Here is a 19,535-nt window from a genome sequence, read left to right as displayed (position 1 = left end):
ATAAAAAAAGCCTTGGTGAGTATGGATCAATTATTGACACCTTCTGAAATGCATACATCAAAACCATAACTTCCTTCCATGCGGTGCAGTGGCTGAAAAGCCATGTGAGCCTGAGTGAGAAGGTGTTCCCTAGAGGAATGGCCCTCGTCCTTAGCTCTGTACTACTAGCCTCTATAAGTACGAACGAATACGTTTCCATAGTTTAAGCCACTAATTAGTTTTTGTTACAGCAGTCAAATATTGGAACATATGTGAGACCTAGGAGACTTATGTGAAAATGAGCATTAAATTAACATTGACACCAGATTCTAAATAAGCTCGGAATGGAGTACTATAGAATAGATACAGTACAGAGAAGCCTGGACTCACAATTACTCTCAGGCATGCAAGGAAGGTGTTGCTTTGATAATACAACAGAAAGACAGCTGTCAGTTGGCATCGTTTTCTATCAGTGTCCAATAGACTCTGATTTGCAACAATTACAGAAGGCTTAGACATATTTTCTCTAGTACCAGTTACCAGTTTAAAATTTTGAAAATAGCCAACGAATTCAGTAAAGCCACAGACTTAAAAAGTGTGGACATTGGTCCTGATCTAGTACAGGGGTTCTCAACCTGTGGGTCTTAACCCCTTTGCGAGTTGTTTATCAGATACCCTACGTATCATATATTTATATTACAATTTAAACAGTAGAAAAATTATGGGTAGGTTGTAGCAATAAAATAATTTTATGGTTGGGTGTCACCACAACATGAAGGACTGTATATAAGGGCCACAACATTAGAGAGGCTGAGAACCACTGATCTAGAGCCATAAAGAAGTTTGTATCTGTAAATATAGTCCCTACAAGGAAGTAAAACAGGAAGCCTCCATTTGGAATATGGGTTTTTTTGGCATCAATTAACATTAGTTAATGTGAGTTAGTTTTGATCTTATCATAATTTAGTTCACAATATTTTCCTTTGAGATTTTGGAATTGACTGGATGATAATCTTGGTTCTCAGCCCCAACAAGAAAAGCCATTCTCTACACAACTCCATATGCTTTTCTGCCACCAGCTGAGCAAATTTCAGGGCTTTTCAGTCTTACAGAAACATAGATCTCCCTGCTTCTCATTTTTATTATCTTTTTTAGTACTTGTGACTTTCATCGTTGGCAATAAATTTGTCTGTATTTTCATAACTTTTAATGTAAAGGTTAATAAATAATGTCATATGCCCAATAGGAACTTCTCGTTCTATACATTTATTCTAAATGATGGAGTAACCAGAGCAGCATCTGACATGGTAACAAAGAGAAGAACATGGTACAGCATTGCTGGCAACAAGATTTTTTTTTCATTTGCTATAGCACTTCTTAAATGGTGCGAATGTGAAAGGCACACACTTCTGTGAATATGAAGGTATTTTCAATACAGGTAACAAATGTCAACATTTACCATCAGGGTTGGATCATGCACAGGTTGGAACCCTGCTCGCAGACGCTGATCACGGCAGATAGCTTGCTCTGTGTGCTTGCTTGCTTGTTTGGGGTTTTCTGTTCATTTGTTCTGAAGCACGGTGTGCAACACATTGAAATCAATGTCTGAATCACATGTGAGCCCATGCTATCTGTTTTTCTCCTTATTTAAAGCTGAGCACAACCAAGCATCCAATTTTATAATCTTCCTCAAGAGGCTTTGTAAAACATATCTTTAGTCTATCCTGGAAATGGCTGCACATATAAAACCAGAGCAGAGGTAACATGGATGGACATGGTAATTTGGAAAGGAAAGAGATCCACAGGATCCCACCTTTACCTCAAGACTTTTAATCTGCATGCAGGGGAAATACTGACAACACAGGGTTCATGGAGCTTCAAAGCCTGTGGAAGCTTTGACATGCTCTTGCTAAGGAAAGCTGAGTTACTCGCCTCATTTTCTTAGTCTGTTTTTTACCACCTATAATGAAATAAATTAAAATAGGTAACTTAAAAAAATCTTGGCTAATTCTCGATAATCCTTTCCTTGAAATGAAACCCTAAACCCAATGTGGCCATCACCCTTCTAGACTCGTCCTGACTCCTCTCCTGAGACAAACTGGACTCATGGCCCTGGTCTTTTAAATCTGTGTATATCCTGTCATAGCACTTCCCTGAGTCTGTGATGACCTCTATTCTGTGGGATCCTAGACAGCAGATACTGGACCTCTCCCTAAGAGGCCCGATAGCCATTAGGAGGAACTATATTGGATACTGAAGGAGCCAACCAATGCTTTTTCTGCCACACTTCAACAAAGCATCTCCTTAGACTATGTAAAGAAAATAGCAAATAAAACCTCTCACTCTTCTTATTTAAGTAGCTTCTCTGGAGGGAAATATGTTCCTGCTATCTTGAAGGTGAAGAAAATATTCAGAAATAATTCCCAATCTCAGCCATGCTTAATGTAGCCGTAAGTGCTAATGTAACATTTATTTTAAGCTCCAAGGAAATGAAATTCTCTTGACAGCTTCATGTACAAATATACCTACCAATTTTTAAATGGCTCATTTTCTTATACTCATAAAATTTAATGTCTGTGGGCTTTATCTTTTTTTTTTATAGAAAAGGGTTCCAATAAAATTACCAATGTATCTGCAAGATCTGAGAGATTCTGAGAATAGAGATTTCATATTAGCTATTATAAATGGCACTGCATTGTTGGTCCTCAAGATGATCCTTAGTTTGGATGACTGACTAGAAGTCACAAGACTGCACAGAGTTACAATCAAGATCATGACCTACTGAAGGCTGAGCATACAAATCAAGCCTAGCAAAGCAAGTGGTATATGGGAGACTCTGGCCAAGCTAGACAAGAGTACCCAGCATCCTCTCTGTTCCTCCAGCAAGAGCTGTAGAAGTGGATGTGAGATGTTGTCAGCCATGAAATTCACCAGGGATTCAGGGTCTGGGAAGCTCATGAAAGCATCTTCTGACTGGCCTATACCAAAATTCCACAAAATAAAGTATTCACACTGTTTACATAAGTCACATTATTTTACTAAACAGTGTAGGCACAGAAAGGGACCACTAATCAGATCTTCTGAAGTCTCAGCCCCTGTTTAACTGTATAAGTAACTCTGTCAAAGGACAACAGTGGTTTCTACTGGGTTCTATTTGCCTCTATGTAAATGATTAACACTACTGAATAACCTATTTGACTAAACAGTGCAGGCACAGAAAGGGACCACTAATCAGACCATAGGCATCTTCTGAAGTCTCAGCCCCTGTTTAACTGTTTAAGTAACTCTGTCAAAGGACAACAGTGGTTTCCACTGGGTTCTATTTGCCTCTATGTAAATGATTAATACTACTGAATAACCTCTAGATAGGATGATCAGAAATAAAATTAACTTAAGAGTCCAGTGGGAATCTTTTGGAATCTATCGTCCACATGGAGCATAGCAATTATCTCCTTTGACTCAGACCCGCAGGTGGTTCGGAATTCACTACACACTCATTCTCCCACCGACTCCAGAAATAGCATCTTGAATTGGTTAAACAGATAGATACATAAATAAACAAACATTTCAACCCTGCTGCTCTCTGATGCCTTTTCTTTCCATGTCTAAACTCAATAAACCACAAAGGTGTGTTCTCATCACAGAAAACACAACCAAGGCCTTTTGTGCAACTCGATTTAGATTCTGAGTTCTACCTAAGAGGCAGAGTCTCATGCTGTCTGCTGAAGCCTGTGGGCCCTTCTCAGGACAGTGGGTTTAAGTGCATAAAATAAAATATGATAACTAAAACAGTACTTAAACATGTATATATCCTAAATATACATGACAAATTCTGAAAATATCTATGTAATATCTATGCTTTAGGAGCAAATATTGTGGGAGTAGCCAACCAATATCTGATTGGATTTAAGGCCCACTCTATGAGATGGAACTTAGCCCAAAAAAGTAAAATAGAGGTAATTTTGTTATCAAAGTTTACAGGTTACAAGTAAAACAATCTCAGGTTTCTAATACCGTAACACCAAGGTTCATTAATTTATTCCGTGTAGGTCATAGCCTATTAGGCCAAAAGTAAACAAACATACTTTGCCTTTTGTGATTATTTCATTGGTTTATGTGGAGATTTTAGAAATAATTGAATAGATTTGTTTCATTACTGTTTTTATTATCTGCTACAATAATTTGGTTTTATACATATACTTTCTATACATATATATACATACACATATATAGATATATATGTATATAGTCATGTATAAAATCAAATTACTTTAGTTATATATATATATATAGTGTATAGTGTGTGTGTATATATATATATAGTGTATAGTGTGTGTGTGTGTGTGTGTGTGCGCGCATGTGTGTGTGTGTGTGTGTGTGTGTGTATGTATGCCAAGAAAACCAGTCTAGCATTCAGCCAAGCAGTTTGCAACCTGAGTGAGAAGCAGGAGCTTTGCCCATCAGTGTGACTTTGTCCGTCTTGACAGTTACCGTCAGTCTATCCCTTTTCCTGAGTGCTCTATGTCTGGCTCCATAGCCTCTCTTATTTGTGTGATATTTCCTCTTTTATGATGGCCCTCTGGCTGGGTTGCAAATAAGGGAGATGGTTTCTGTTAAAAGTAGAATAATTTATATTTGCATAGCTACTGTCCCAATCTAAATGTGAGTCTTCTGCATCTAGCAGCTGGCATATAACTCCATGGGTAGTCAACTGTCTGGTAATGGTTTATAGAAACAAGGCAGTGTTTGTTTATTAGCCCATTTACACCAGTATCCTTCATGAGAAGAAAGACACTCCCTCATTCCCTCTCCCACCTAAGATTCTGTGAGAAGGTAACCATCTGCAAAGTGCAAAGAGGCTCTCACCAAGGAAGCAAATGGACTAAACACTCCATTCAACTTCCTAACTGCCAGACTGAAAAATTCTTATTTAATCCAGTCAGTCTTTGTAATTCTGTATCCTACTCTCAGAACCTCTACCTTCCCATGGGTAAAAATGACAATTATTTTTATCCTATTTGTCTTGCTGGTATTTTTTTCAATATTTATTTTTACTGGATATTTTGTTTATTTACATTTCAAATGTTATCCCCTTTCCTGGTTTCCCCTCCCCCTGCTTCTATGAGGGTGCACCCCCACGCACCTACCAACTCCTACCTCCCACCCTGGCATTCCCCTACACTGGTGCATCAGCCTTCACAGGACCAAGGGCCTCTCCTCCAATTGATGTCTGACAAGGCCATCCTCTACTACATATGTGGCTGGAACTATCAGTCCCTCCATTTGTACTCTTTGCTTGGTGGTTTAGTTCCTGTGAGCTCTGGTGGGGGTGGGGGGAGGGGGTGTTCTGGTTGATTGATATTGTTGTTCTTCCTATGGGGTTGCAAACCCCTTCAGCTCCTTCAGTCCTTTCTCTAACTCCTCCATTGGGGACTCTGTGCTCAGTCCAATGGATGGTTTCAAGCACCTGCCTCTGTATTTGTCAGGCTTTGGCATAGCCTCTCAGGAGATAGCTATATCAAGCTCCTATCTGCAAGTATTTGTTGATACCCAGAATAGTGTCAGGGTTTGGTGACTATATATAGGATGGATCCCCAGGTGGGGCAATCTCTGGATGGCCTTTCCTTTAGTCTCTACACTTTATCTACATATTTGCTCCTGTGAGTATTTTGTTCTCCTCAGAAGAACTGAAGCACCCACACTTTGGTTTTCCTTTTTCTTGAGCTTCACATGGTCTGTGAATTGTATTTTGGGTATTCAGAGCTTTTAGGGTAATATCTACTTATCAGTGAGTGCATACCATGCAATGAGTGCTTTTTCTGTGACTGGGTTGCCTCACTCAGGATGGTATTTTCTAGTTCTATCAATTTACCTAAGAATTTCATGAAGTCATTTGTTTTTAATAGCTGAGAAATCCACTGTGTAATTGAAATATATAGAAACGTACCACATTTTCTATATCCTTTCCTCTGTTGAAGGTAACATGTTTCCTTGGTATGTGTTGGAACATCTTTTGGGTATATGCCCAGGAGTGGTATAACTGGGTCCTCAGGTTATATGATATCCAGTTTTCTGAGGAACCGCCAGACTGACTTCCAGAGTGGTTTTACCAGATTGTAATCCCACCAGCAGTGGAGGAGTGTTCCTCTTTCTCCACATCCTTGCCAGTATCTGCTGCCACCTGGGTTTTTGATCTTAGCCATTCTGACTGGTGTGAGGTGCAATCTCAAGGTTGTTTTGATTTGCATTTCCCTGATAACTAAGAATGTTGAACATTTCTTTAGGTGCTTCTTAGTGATTCGATATTCCTCAGTTGAGAATTCTTTGTTTAGCTCTGTACCCCATTTGTGTGTGTGTGTGTGTGTGTAAGAAAAACTTTAATTGTCATTGCATAAAACACATGTATGAAGTAAAAATTGGTTTTGAACAACATTAGTAGAGAATATTCTCTAGAAAGTAGAGGTAACTGGATGTAAAAACTTTGGCAGCAATTTATTAGAACAGTCACAGATGGTACGCTGAGGCTACATCTAATGGGGATGAAAGTCTTGTCTGTGGGGGATTTTGGATGATGCCTACAGAAATATTATGCTGTGTATAAACTAAATTGAATCATTTTCACAAGTGTTGTAAAATTTGTACAGTCAAAGTTCTTTTCTACAGGCACTTCAGTTCCACAGCAAAAGTGGCATAGAACACCTAAACACAGAAGAGAACATTCATGCAAAATATCTAACCCCTTGGTATAATAATGCATACACTTCAAAATGATTACACTATCATTACACCTAGAGCTCTCTGCAACTACAAGGTGGTGGCCATGGTCAGCAAGGCCCCCAGGATCAACATCTAGAAAACAGCCACCACCTCCTGTGTGTTTTTTCTTCTTTATTTTTCCTTACCAACTCTGCTATTATTGCTGCTTTTTAGCAAAACTGGTAAAAAACAAAGTTGTAATCGTTGAATCGTGCTATCACTCTGGAAATGAAGACATTTAAAACCGCCAATCATCTGGAGTGAAGAAAGGACGGTGTGACATTTAGAACGCTAACAAACCAGACAGCCACACATTTTCCTGGCTTGAAGACTTCCACTTTTCTGATCAGGTCATCACAGGAGGTCTGACTTAGGTTTCTTTCAAAGCTAACATAAGAAAATTCTGGTTCTGGAGTGACGTGAATAGTCCAGTATGTTCCATCCAATTTCATTCCATTCATTAAGTAGCCACAAGGATTGAACAGTGTGGAATCAATGGCAGAACCTGGTATCAGGTCACAAATACCACTCTCACAAGTGACATCCTTTGTAGTAACAGCATCTTTCATGTAGACCTGGTCCCATAACTGCCGGGTCAAGCTTACCCATCAGAATTTACAGAGTTTGATCTGGCTGATTGATTACTCAACTTAAGCTCTCTGGGAAATCCAATGTAAACAAGTACCAACAGTCAGAATTCATATGTCCCATAGATATGCTGCTCCATTGGGAAAATTGTGTGAAGAAACTCAATTTCTTCCTGGAAATTCCAGTGTGGGTACCCTTGGTGAGAAGGCTTTATGAAATTCTTATGAAAAATGAGCTTTGAATTGAGTCAAACCCACTGTAATCCCTAGCAAGCTTCAACAGGGGAACCAGCACTTTCAGTAAGAGGGTGGTACCACATGTCTACAAAATGAAATGTCTCTTGGAGACAGACATGCTACTGACACTGAGTATGTAAGCTTCCTGCTGGTCAGTCTTTGTCACACTTACGAATGAACACTGAACATCCTTCAAAAGGACATCCCATTCAGATCTTGAGATGGTACCAAGATCTCCAGATCCCTGTCTTGTGTCAGACTGCTGTCTGGAAAACCAGACCTCCAGCACTTTCTCAATCTCTTTGAAAAAATGTAGAGCTTCCATCACCTTGAGACTATTGAACAACCAACAACCACGGAAAATCAAATAAATCAAATCTCCTCTCTGGCCTCTCCTGTGACCACTGCTGATTGTTCCAGCTGTATTACTAAAGTTCAGATTCTTTTTTTTTTTTAAAAAGGACTAATAAAATTTTCCCAGCTATTTTAATTAGTGAAAGTTGAATGTGAGTCTGTTAAAAATAGAGGCAGATACAGTACAGTCTCTTGTAGTCCTCTGCCTTCATGTTAGAGCTGAGCGAGCATTAACTAATGTCACTGGCCATACTGTGCAAAGCCTCTGTACAACATTTTTAATAGGTTTATTTAGTTCTCTGGAGTCTAACTTCTTGAGTTCTTTGTATTTAGTGGATATTAGCCCTCTGTCAGATGTAAGATTAGTAAAGAACTTTTCACAATGTATTGGTTGTGCTGTTGTCCTATTGACAGTGTCCTTTGCCTTATAGAAGCTTTGCAGTTTTATAAAGTCCGATTTGTCAATTCTTGATCTTAGAGCATAAGCCATTGGTGTTCTATTCAGGAAAATTTCCCCTGTACCCATATGTTCGAGGCTTTTCCCCATCTTCTCTTATATTAAATTCAGTGTATCTGGTTTTATGTGGAGGTCCTTGATGCACTAAGACTTGATCTTTGTACAAGGAGATAAGAATGGATCAATTTTCATTCTTCTACATGCTGACCTCCAGTTTGTTGAAAATACTGTCTTTTTTCCACTGGATGGTTTTTGCTCCTTTGTCAAAGATCAAGTGATCATAGGTATGTGGGTTCATTTTTTGGTTCTTCAATTCTATTCCATTAATCTTTCTGCTTGTCTCTGTATCAATACCATTCAGGTTTTTATTTTTTTGCTATCTTGGGATTTTTGTTATTCCAAATGAATTTTTAGAATTGCTCTTTATAACTCTATAAAAAACTGAGTGGGAATTTTGGTGGGGATTACATTGAATCTGTAGATTGCTCTTGGCAAGATGGCCAGTTTTATTAATCCTGCCAATCCATGAACATGGGAATTCATTCCATCTTCTGAAATCTTCTATTTCTTTCTTCATGGACTTGAAGTTCTTGATATACAGATATTTCACTCGCCTAGTTAAAGTCACAGCAAGGTATTTTATAATATTTGAGACTGTTGTGAATTGTGTCATTTCACTAATTTGTTTCTCAGTCTGTCTATCCTTAGAATAGAGGGAGACAACTGATTTGCTTGAGTTAATTTTATATCCAGCCACTTTGCTGAAGATGTTTATTAGGTTTAGGAGTTCTCTGGTGGAAATAATGGGATCACTTAAGTATACTATCATATCAGCTGCAGATAGTGATATTTGTAGATATTTCTTCCTTTTCAATTTGTATTGCATTGACTTCATTTTGTTGTCTAATTGCTATGGTAGGACTTCAAGTACTATATTGAATAGATAGGGAGAGAGTGGACAGCCTTGTCTAATCCCTGATTTTACTGGGATTGCTTCAAGTTTCCCTCCATTTAGTTTGATGTTGATTACTAGTTTGCTGTATATTGCTTTTACTGTGTTAAGGTATGGGCCTTGAATTCCTGATCTTTATAAGACTTTTATTATGAAGGGTTATTAAATTTTGTCAAATGCTTTCTCAGCATCTAGTGAGATGATCATGCAATTTTTTTTCTTTGAGTTTGTTTCTGTAGTGGATTACATTGATGAATTTCTGTATATTGAACCATCCCTGCATCCCTGGTATGAAGCCTACTTGATCATGATGGATGATCATTTTGATGTGTTCCTGGACTCAGTTTGCAAGAATTTTATTGAGAATTTGGGAATTGATATTCATAAGTGAAATTAGTCTGAAATTCTCTTTCTTTGTTGGGTCTTTATGAAGTTTTGGTATAAGCATGATTGTGGCTTCATAGAAAAAAATGGTTTGTGTTCCTTCTGTTTCTATTTTGTGGAATAGTTTGAAGAGTATTGGTTTTAGGTCTTCTTTGAAAGACTGATAGAATTCTGCAGTAAACCCACCTGGTCCTGGGGTTTGTTTTTGGTTGCGAGACTTTTAATGACTGCTTCTATTTCTTTAGGGGTTTTGGAACTGTTTAGATGGTTTATCTGACCTTGATTTAACTTTGGTACCTGGTATCTGTCTAGAAAATTTCCATTTCATTCGCATTTTTCTGTTTTGTTGAATAAATGCTTTTGTAGTAGGATCTGATGGGTTTTTTTGAATTTCCTGTTTCTGTTGTTATATCTCCCTTTTCGATTCTGATTTTGTTAATTTGGATACAGTCTCTGTGCCTTCTGGTTAGTCTGACTAGGGGTTTATCTATTCTGTTTTCAGTTTTCTTAAAGAACCAGCTCCTGGTTTTGTTGATTCTTTGTATAGTTCTTTTTGTTTGTATTTGGTTAGATTCAGCCCTGAGTTTGATTATTTCCTGCTGTCTACTCCTCTTGGGGGTATTTGCTTCTTTTTATTCTAAATCTTTCAGGTGTGCTATCAAACTGCTAATGTATGCTCTCTCCAGCTTCTTTTTGGAGGCACTCAGAGCTGTGAGTTTTCCTCTTAGCACTGCTTTCGTGTCCCATAAGTTTTGGTATGTTTCACCTTAATTTTCATTAAATTCTAAAAAGTCTTTAACTTCTTTCTTTATGCCTTTCTTGACCAAGTTATTAAGTTGTTTTCTATGGTATCGTCTGTACCTGAGATTCTTTCTTCTATTTCTTGTATTCTGTTGTTTTTTCTTGTATCTATGGCTCCTGATTTCTTTCCTTGGTTTTCTATCTCCAGGGTTGTCTCCCTTTGTGATTTCTTAATTGTTTCTATTTCCATTTTAAGATACTGGATAGCTTTGTTCAATTTCTTCACCTGTTTGGTTGTGTTTCCCTGTAATTCTTTCAGGGATTTTTGTGTTTCCTCTTTAAGGGCTTCTACCTGTCTACCTGTGTTCTCCTGTATTTCTTTAAGGGAGTTATTTATGTCCTTCTTAAAGTCCTCTATCAGCATCATGAGATGTGATTTTAAATCATAGTCTTGTTTTTCTGGTTTGTTGGGTATCCAGGACTTGCTGTAGTGGGAGAACTGAGTTCTGATGATGCTAAATAGCCTTGGTTTCTGTTGCTTAGTTTTTGCACTTGCCTCTAGCCATCTGGCTATCTCTGGTATTAGTTGATTGTGCTGTCTATGACTGGAGCCTTTCCCCTTGTGGTCCTGTGAATCTGTGATCTTAGGGGATTCAGCACGCCTGGGAGACCAGCTCTCCCCGGGCAGGATTTGGGTATGGAGAGCTGTGCCACAGGGTTAACTCCATTATGCAAATGGAGACCAGAAGGTTCCTGTCTCCAGTTGCTCTGTGGTTTTTGTGCCTTGTTGTCTCCAGGAGGATCCTTCTTTGGCCAGTTATTGGAGCAAAAGTGTTGGTCTCACCTATGAACTTAGGAGTTATAGCACTCCTGGGAGACCATCTCTCTCAGGGCTGGATTTAAGTATGAAGAGCCACAGGAATAACTTTGGGGTGCAGGTGGAGACTGGAAGGATCCTCACTATTGGTTTTTATGATGCCCTATTCTAGACTTCTACCCTCTTTGATATAAACCATACCTAAATCAGCTTCTGACAGTTCTAGACCAAGCCATGGTGGCACAGTCAAGACTTCCCAGTTTCGACAGGACAAAAGGAGGCCTGAGAAAAGGGGAGGATGTATAAATGCTGGAATTCTGTGGAGCATTGTGTAAGTACAAACTCAAGCAAGAGCACAATCAGAAATACCTTGTTGCTGGTATTTAATAAGATTAATATACAAAACATCCTGAAGTTCCTGGCTATTTTCTGCTGTAGTTGGCTAATGTAGAGAGTTGCTCTTGCATTACAATGGGGAAGCTAAAGAACTGAGGTTGACAACCCTAAAGTTTTTACTGTCTAATCCTTGATTCAAAAAGTTTGCTAATCCCAGATCTAATTGTTGGGTAAAATCACCAGAACATTTTTTTCATAAGAACGTTTTAATTAGAAAAGTCTATGGCTTAATATTCTGTTAAGGGAAACTTCATTTGTATAGTAATAGATAAGATCAAGCAACCAGAGAATCACCCAGTTCCTATCTAGAACAGCCACTGCAAACCACACACTCTACAACATCTCCACTGAGCCAACACATACATTTATACACTGGACAGAGCTGCATGCTACTGTGGCTGAGAACTTGGGCTCAAACTCTGATCCCCCATTTAGTAGGATTATATTCTTACTGAATGGTCATGGTCACTATGGGAGCTATACCTCACCAAGAACATAGTTTTGGTTGTAGAAGTGAGAACTGCTTATTACTATCATTCATAAAATAACAGCAAGAAAAAACTTATTTTTTCACTTAGTAAATCAGTGGGGAATAAAGTAAATGCACAGATGAGACATCCTACAAGTTGTGGGGCCTGTGCCTGGGAAAGACGTCTATGGAAAAGATTGGCAGCTATTGTAAATAGTCTGTAAAATCAAAGAATGGTTAATATCTAGACCTTGACTCATGCAAATTATTTGGCCAGTATAACCCACCCTTTCAGAACCTTCTTCTTATAGTTGAAATGAAGATCATTTTGCCTTGTTTATGGGACACTCACATTAATAATATTGTCATATATAAAATAAATTATGCCCTCACATATAAAATTGGCTGTTTAAATAGTAGTTAGTGTTACTAATCATTGAAAAATACTCAGATACTCTTTCACAGTTCTCTTTCACATTTGTTTGGCTGAGAATGAGGTGGCAGTGACTGGCAACACATCCTGTTCTCACAGTTTGCCAAATTACTAAACAATCCATTAAGAACAGAGGGATGGGATTATGAAAACAAATTAAAAGTGATACAGGTATAGTAGATTTGGAAAGGGAGAAGCCACTTGGTCTAACTTAGCACACTAGAAACCTTAAACACAAGCATATAGTCCCCAGATCCTGATCCAAAAAAATAAAAACAAACAAGAGATCTCAGTCTACTAGCTCGACTTTTTTTTTTAAACAGGGAAAGCAAAGCTACAGAATCTGTCAGCTCTAATAACAAGAAAAATGTGTGTGGTGTGTATATGTGGCACGCGCGCGCATGTGTGTGTGTGTGTGTTGTACATGTATTATACACATGTGTTAGGTGTGTGAACTGCCTAACAGCAAGCAAGAATATTTCATATTTGATTCATACTTGGGCCCCTCTCCCTCATCCATCACTAGCTAATGTCTGACTGACTGCTAGCATTTCACATTATATGCATTTGAAGCTTCCTGAGCACAGGGAATCACTGGTTCATCTCTGTGATCTACAGATGGTTATTTGTCCCTCAGGTTCTGGATAATTAATGACAAGTTGTTAACAAACATATGAACTGAAACATAGCTCTAATACAAATCAAATGTTTGAAAACTCACTGGTATTCCCATTCCTGGCAGCCCAGCCTTTTCTTGGGCCCTGAATAAGAAGCACATTGATTTAATTCAGTTTGTTTCTGCATTGCTAAAGTGTAGACATTAATTTCTCTCTTGACTGTCTTGTTTGCATTCATGTTAACTACAAGAAAGGTTTTATGTAAGAGGCTATAGAAAGGAGGGTTCATTATTCCAAAATACTTAACTATAGACAGGCAGTTATTTTATGTGAAGTTCATTAAGTCCAGTTATCCAAATGTGTATTTCATTCTTAGCCATAAAAGAACCTTAGCCAATGCCCAATGACCGATAAATTAGAGACTGGAGTTTCTTTATGCAAATTAACTATGTCACACTCATCAATAAAGAAACAAATAGTAATGCAGATCAAATTTGCAACCAGACCAGAGTAAAGGAATCCTGTATCACAGAGTATGCAATGTGCCTCATTCACTCTTCGGATTGTGTTCTTTGAAAAGTTTGTTGAAAAGGAAGCTTTGTAAATTTATTATGAGATGAGAAGGATTAAAAAGAGCATGGGAATAGAAAATAGGTAGCCAGCTTGATTGATCTTCCCAACTTTAGAGACATCCACACCACAAAAGAAAGATGCCACTGTCCCTTTTATATCACTGTCACAAACTCCAGGAACTAACCATATGTGATGCTATCTTTAGTTGTCAACTTGACTACATCTGGAATTAACTAAAATCTGCAGTGCTGCATACACCTGTGAGGGTTTTGTTTTTTGTTGTTTTGTTTCGTTTTTCTTGATTGGATTATTTGAAGTGGGATAATCTATCCCAAATCTGGAATTTTTGAGGTGGGATCTTCTTTAAATCTGGGCCACACCCTTTGATGGCAGCCTATATAAAGGACAAGACTCTGGCTCTTTGCCTGCTTGACCTCATTCTCTTTTGCAAATTCATTCTGTCACTGACATAAGAGCCTACCTCTTTGAGATTCTGGCATATTCTGAGACATTCAGTTTTGTGAACTGAACAACTGCTAGATTCGTGGACTCTGGATATTCTGAATCCTGACTAATCATGTGTTAGCAGTTTCTAGTCCTATTTCCTTCTCCCCAAGTCTGTTTTTCATTTTGCATCTTACATGATAAAGACTCAAATATTTATTCAGATAAAAAGAGTATCTTTTCCTTTTAAAAGAAAACAGTGTAAATAAAAGGAAAGAAAATTACATCAGTCTATCCAGATGGGAATGTAGCACTTCAAAATGAAGTACTTTCCATTCTTGGCTGATAGAACATAGCCTGCTAGCCCCCTGGATGCTCATAAGAGAAGAAGATGCAACATACCCGCTTCCTTAGATTGCAAGTGAGAGTGAGGTTCCTGGAAAATGAGTTTGCAAATGCTGTATAGAAGTCAAGGACCTTGAGCAAGGCTTCTCGCTTGATGATGTGCAGGTCACAATAAGTCAGGGCCCGGACATTGGCACAGGCATGAGCAAGGGTGGTTTCCTTCCAGAAGATGTCTCCAAACACGTCACCTTTCCCTGGAAAGAAGAACAAGACAAGTTTCTACCATACCCTCTATTATTCTTTTGTTTAATAGGTAGTGTTGATCTATATAATTTAAAGCGTGAATCCCTCTGTATATACATATTGCATAGCATGTTTTCATCATGAGGACATCCCCAGATTTTAGTTGTTGATGGAAACCTATAGTTAGGGAAATAAATGCCATTCATTGGAGTAGCCACTACTCTCATTTTAATAACTACTTTCAATAACTTTTGCAACATTAATTTTCCCCATTCTAACTAGAAAGAGCAAAAATAGCTTATTTTTTTCTCATGCATTCTAGCAAAAATTTGACAACAAAACAAAATATAATATCCAAGAAGCTGTTGTTATAACCTTTATAAATCTAAAATATATACATTAATAGAATTATTCAGCAACTAAGAATTACTCTCCAGGAACATTAAAGTATGTTATGTCTTTGTCCTCAAAGCATACCCTTCTCTTTCCACATAGTTAAACCTGACAGGATCTTAGGTCTATCTCCAGAGCAGCCCAACCATGATTGCTAAGCAGAGGAAACTGAACTGTGGGAGATGGAGAGAGCTACACACTTGCAATCCTACAGAATCAGAGCCACATGCTACAGTCAATGCAGATGCATATTTAAGATTCTAGAATTGCAGGACGACCTATTTACTTCAGCAGCACCATCATCTATCTGATGCCTGAGAATGTCCACCATTCTACATCAGAAGTGCTTCATTTTACAAACGGCTTGAGGAAATGTCAAATGTCAATAACCCTCAAAGCCCTTCTGCTTAGGAAGGTTCCCTATGAGCCCTCTGGCTTCTAAAGTTTAGCCATCTGCTCTCTTTGTTCTGTTTCTGCCAATATGTGTTAAAATGGAAAAGACAGGAGGAATGTCCTCTGATGGGATAACCTTTCCTAGAGGGTTCCATGCATGATTTGTTCTCTATGCATTCCAATCACACAGAGGAACAAATACCTATTTATGTCGTACAGATTAAAATCAAAAGAGGGGAAAGAAGATGTTACCTATAAAGCCCCTAAGGACAATTACACCACTAGAAGAAAAGTGGGAGTAACCAGAGAAATGAGAGAAACAGGGAAGTTGGCTGTATACATCACAGATTCTTTGCCCAAACGGGAAGCTGGGTAGCTCTTAGAATGGAGTAGTTGGCAGAGGGACCAACCCTAATAGCTAGGCACACTATGGTAGATACGGGAGCCATGCAAGATATCATGAAGTGCTCAGGTCACTATATAGATCACATGATTGGCATAAAATAATCATGATAGATACTTAATTCATTTTCAATAACCCATTTGTTTTTCAACCCACTAAAATATCCTTGCAGTTGATATCACTGTTTAATGACTCAGTTGTTTGATAGCTACAGTCATCCAAGGAAATGACATGAGAAATCAAGGGGCTAAATGGCCAAGGGATATGATAGCCTGGGGATACTAATGACAGAAACTTACATTAGAACACCACATCCTATATAGAGATAAAATAGTCATGTGGCATTCTCTTTAATATAGCAATCCCAATTAAAAGTGTTTACTCTAACTGCATAATCAGAAGTGCTAAATTTACTTGTGAAAATGCTTGCAGAACTAATATTTATAATAGTCCAATGAAGTGTAGTAAAATAAAGGTCAAGTGATAAATTATGAAACACTAGATAGCCACTAAGCCACTAGGTTGTATGAAATGACATACAGAAATGCTCATATTACTTCAAATTGTAAAATCAGAATATCAAGTAATACACACAGTGCATCATTTTATGGACAATACACTCCTACCCTAGCACCCTACAGGTACATAAAGCTTAGTAGCAAATGAACTAATGTGGTAATTTCTCTCAGAACTATAAGGTCAATGCAGTTTTCTTTTAAAAGGACGTGCATTGTTTGTAAAGAGAAGATATTGATAACAGTAATAATAGCACAGTCTCTGGTGCTAAAACATGAGTTTTAAAAAGGGTCTATTGATTTACTTCTAGATTTTTTTTTAAATCTCTAATATAGAAACATATTCTATACTGTCATTAGACTCTTATTCTTCCTTAAAGGGATGGAAAAGGATGATATTTCTTTCAGATTCATTTCTGCTACACTTTCTCAAATTACCAATTATAATATTTCTGACTGTGATCAACTATCTGATTTTCAGGCACTGTGATATTAGCTAATGTATTTGACTAAGTAGTCCCAGGTCTAGAATTTTAGAAAAATATTAGAACCATCACAAGTAACACACAGGGTAGGGCTATCTGTCATATCCGGACAGTTAAAAATAAATACCAAACATGCAAAACCAAAAGAAATTACAAAAATTTATGTAAGATATCAATAAATAAAGACTTCAATCAGTTTTTACAAATAACATAAAAATATTTATCTTATACTACCAGATCAAAAATTGATTAAATAATTACGTGGATGATTCTAGAAATTCATTTGTTTCTTTCAGACTTTTCTTTTTTATTATTATTTTCTATATTCTTTGATTACATTCCAAATGATTTTTCCTTTCCCAGTTCCCCTCCCCCGATAAGTCCCATAAGCACTCTTCCCTCTGCCCATTCCCCAATCAACCCCCTTCTACTTCTCTGTCCTGCCAATCTCCCATAATGCTGCATCAAGCCTTTCCAAGACCAGGGCCCTCTCCTTGCTTCTTATTGGGAATGATTTAATATGTGAGTTGTGTCTTGGGTATTCAGAGCTTCTGGACTGATATCCACTTATCAGTGACTGCATTCCATGTGTGTTCTTTTGTGAATGAGTTACCTCATTAGGATGATATTTTCTAGTTCCAACCATTTGCCTAAGAATTTCATGAATTCATTGTTCCTCATTGCTGAGTAGTATTCCATTGTGTAAATATACCACATTTTCTGTATCCATTCCTCCATCGAGGGACATCTGGGTTCTTTCCAGCTTCTGGCTATTATAAATAAGGCTGCTATGAACAAAGTGGAGCATGTGTCTTTATTGCATGTCGGGGAATCCTATGGGTATATGCCCAGGAGTGGTCCTCCGGAAGGGGGGGCATGTTGGATATTGTTGTAATTTATAGACATCACAGGTACGCAGGACTATTGGACTATTGGGGGGGCAGCAGGGTCCTCCAGAAGTGTCATTCCCAGTTTTCTGAGGACCACCAGACTGATTTCCAGAGTGGTTGTACCAACTTGCATTCCCACCAGTAGTGTTTTTCAGACTTTTCAAATGTATAGAGTATGGGCTTTAAAAGTATTCCATTAGAATATTCTGGATTTCTTTGATGTCTATTGTGATATTTCCCTGTTCATTTCTGATTGTTGTTTGGGGTCATCTATTTCTTTACTTTGGTTAGTAGGGCCAGGGACCTGCTTTCATAGCCCTAGAAAGTGCCAAGGGAAGACAGTAGCCAATAGTCCTGCACACCTGTGATGTCTATAAACTACAGTATCCAACATGCCACAGTAAGGATGCAAAGGGTGCAATAAGGCACCCATATCTTGGGAGCAACCAACAGTTCTGTAATTGGACATATGGCATCTTCATCAAAAGGAAAATCATCTCTGGTACTTGAAACCTATTTAACTATCTGGAATTAATATGGTCATGGATCTCGAAGGAGAACTCATTTTACTAAATCATTACAATCTGTAACTGCCTCTAACATCCACAATAAAGTATATAAAATAAAACCAAGGCACAAAGACTAAGATTATTAACAGAAAATGTACATTTTAAAGAAAGTTTCCATGATAGAAAGTACATTATACAATCATGCTATAATATGTAGCCAATTTGCTAGTATTAAATTGTTATAAAAAACAAATTTAGATAAGGGATAAAAAGAACAAATGACTAAAAGAAAATGCATTTCAATAATAAAAATAAAGGTTTTAAATAATACATTTATCACATTTTTCCTTATGCCATTTCCCAACATTTTATATAATGAATTTACATAACCTTTATTAAAAAGAGCAAAAAATAGCAAACTAATTTACAGATACACAGTGAAATTTTAAATCATATCGAAATATAAAAATATTAGAAAACTTCATCAAAATTAACAAATGTGTATAACTCTAATACTGTCCTAAAACTAGTTTAAAGATACTCAATAAATGAGTAGAACTTTCTCTTACCAAAAGAGACAGTTGTGAATTATGTAGGCATTCAAATATTAATTAGTCATTTTATTTTACATAACTGAAAAATTAAATTTTTAACCTATTTCTACTTTAAGTTTTTAACTTGATCTTTTTTTTTTCTTTTCAAATTTAAGGATCCAAACTCAGGGCCTAAGCATGCTAGTCGAGAAATCTAACCTTGTCCTTCATGATCACTTTAAAAACACTTAGCATTTTGGAATTATGGGAAAAACATCTATGATGCAGAAAGAATAATAAGAAACCAGAATTAACTCATGACAAACTTTATCCCCTACTTCTCCTTCAAAAACATGCGAAAATATAGCAAAATTAACAAATATGGGTAATAATACTCCCTCATCAAAGTTTTCACAAAATGATGCTAATCATTTCAAGGTATAAAATTTCCCTGAGTACATGTGATATATAAGCTGGGCATTAGTTTCATCATTCACTTCAAACTATACTTGCTCCATCCAAGTAAGTCATCTATTGTATGGTCCAATTCAAAGCCATCTTTTATTACACCTGTAGGAAAGTGGTCATCATGCAAGTGAATGACTTATTTACCATGTGTGATTGAACACA

At 37.4% G+C, this 19,535-nt stretch overlaps 1 protein-coding gene and 1 pseudogene across 1 annotated transcript in view; both read right to left on the bottom strand.

Moving 5' to 3' along the window:
• Kcnh5 (potassium voltage-gated channel subfamily H member 5) overlaps positions 1-19,535 on the bottom strand; it is a 300,264-nt gene that overhangs the window by 49,854 nt on the left and 230,875 nt on the right. The window contains exon 10 of the mRNA XM_052186786.1: positions 14,599-14,795. Coding sequence (XP_052042746.1) covers positions 14,599-14,795 — 197 coding nt within the window. The remainder of the gene's footprint in view (positions 1-14,598; positions 14,796-19,535) is intronic.
• On the bottom strand, positions 6,893-7,884 carry LOC127688050 (S-adenosylmethionine decarboxylase proenzyme-like; annotated as a pseudogene).

This window comes from Apodemus sylvaticus, chromosome 6 (genome assembly GCF_947179515.1).
Source record: "Apodemus sylvaticus chromosome 6, mApoSyl1.1, whole genome shotgun sequence".
Taxonomy (NCBI): Eukaryota; Metazoa; Chordata; class Mammalia; order Rodentia; family Muridae; genus Apodemus; species Apodemus sylvaticus.
The sequence above is the reverse complement of the archived record's forward strand: the minus strand, read 5'-3'. Positions and strand labels throughout refer to the sequence as shown.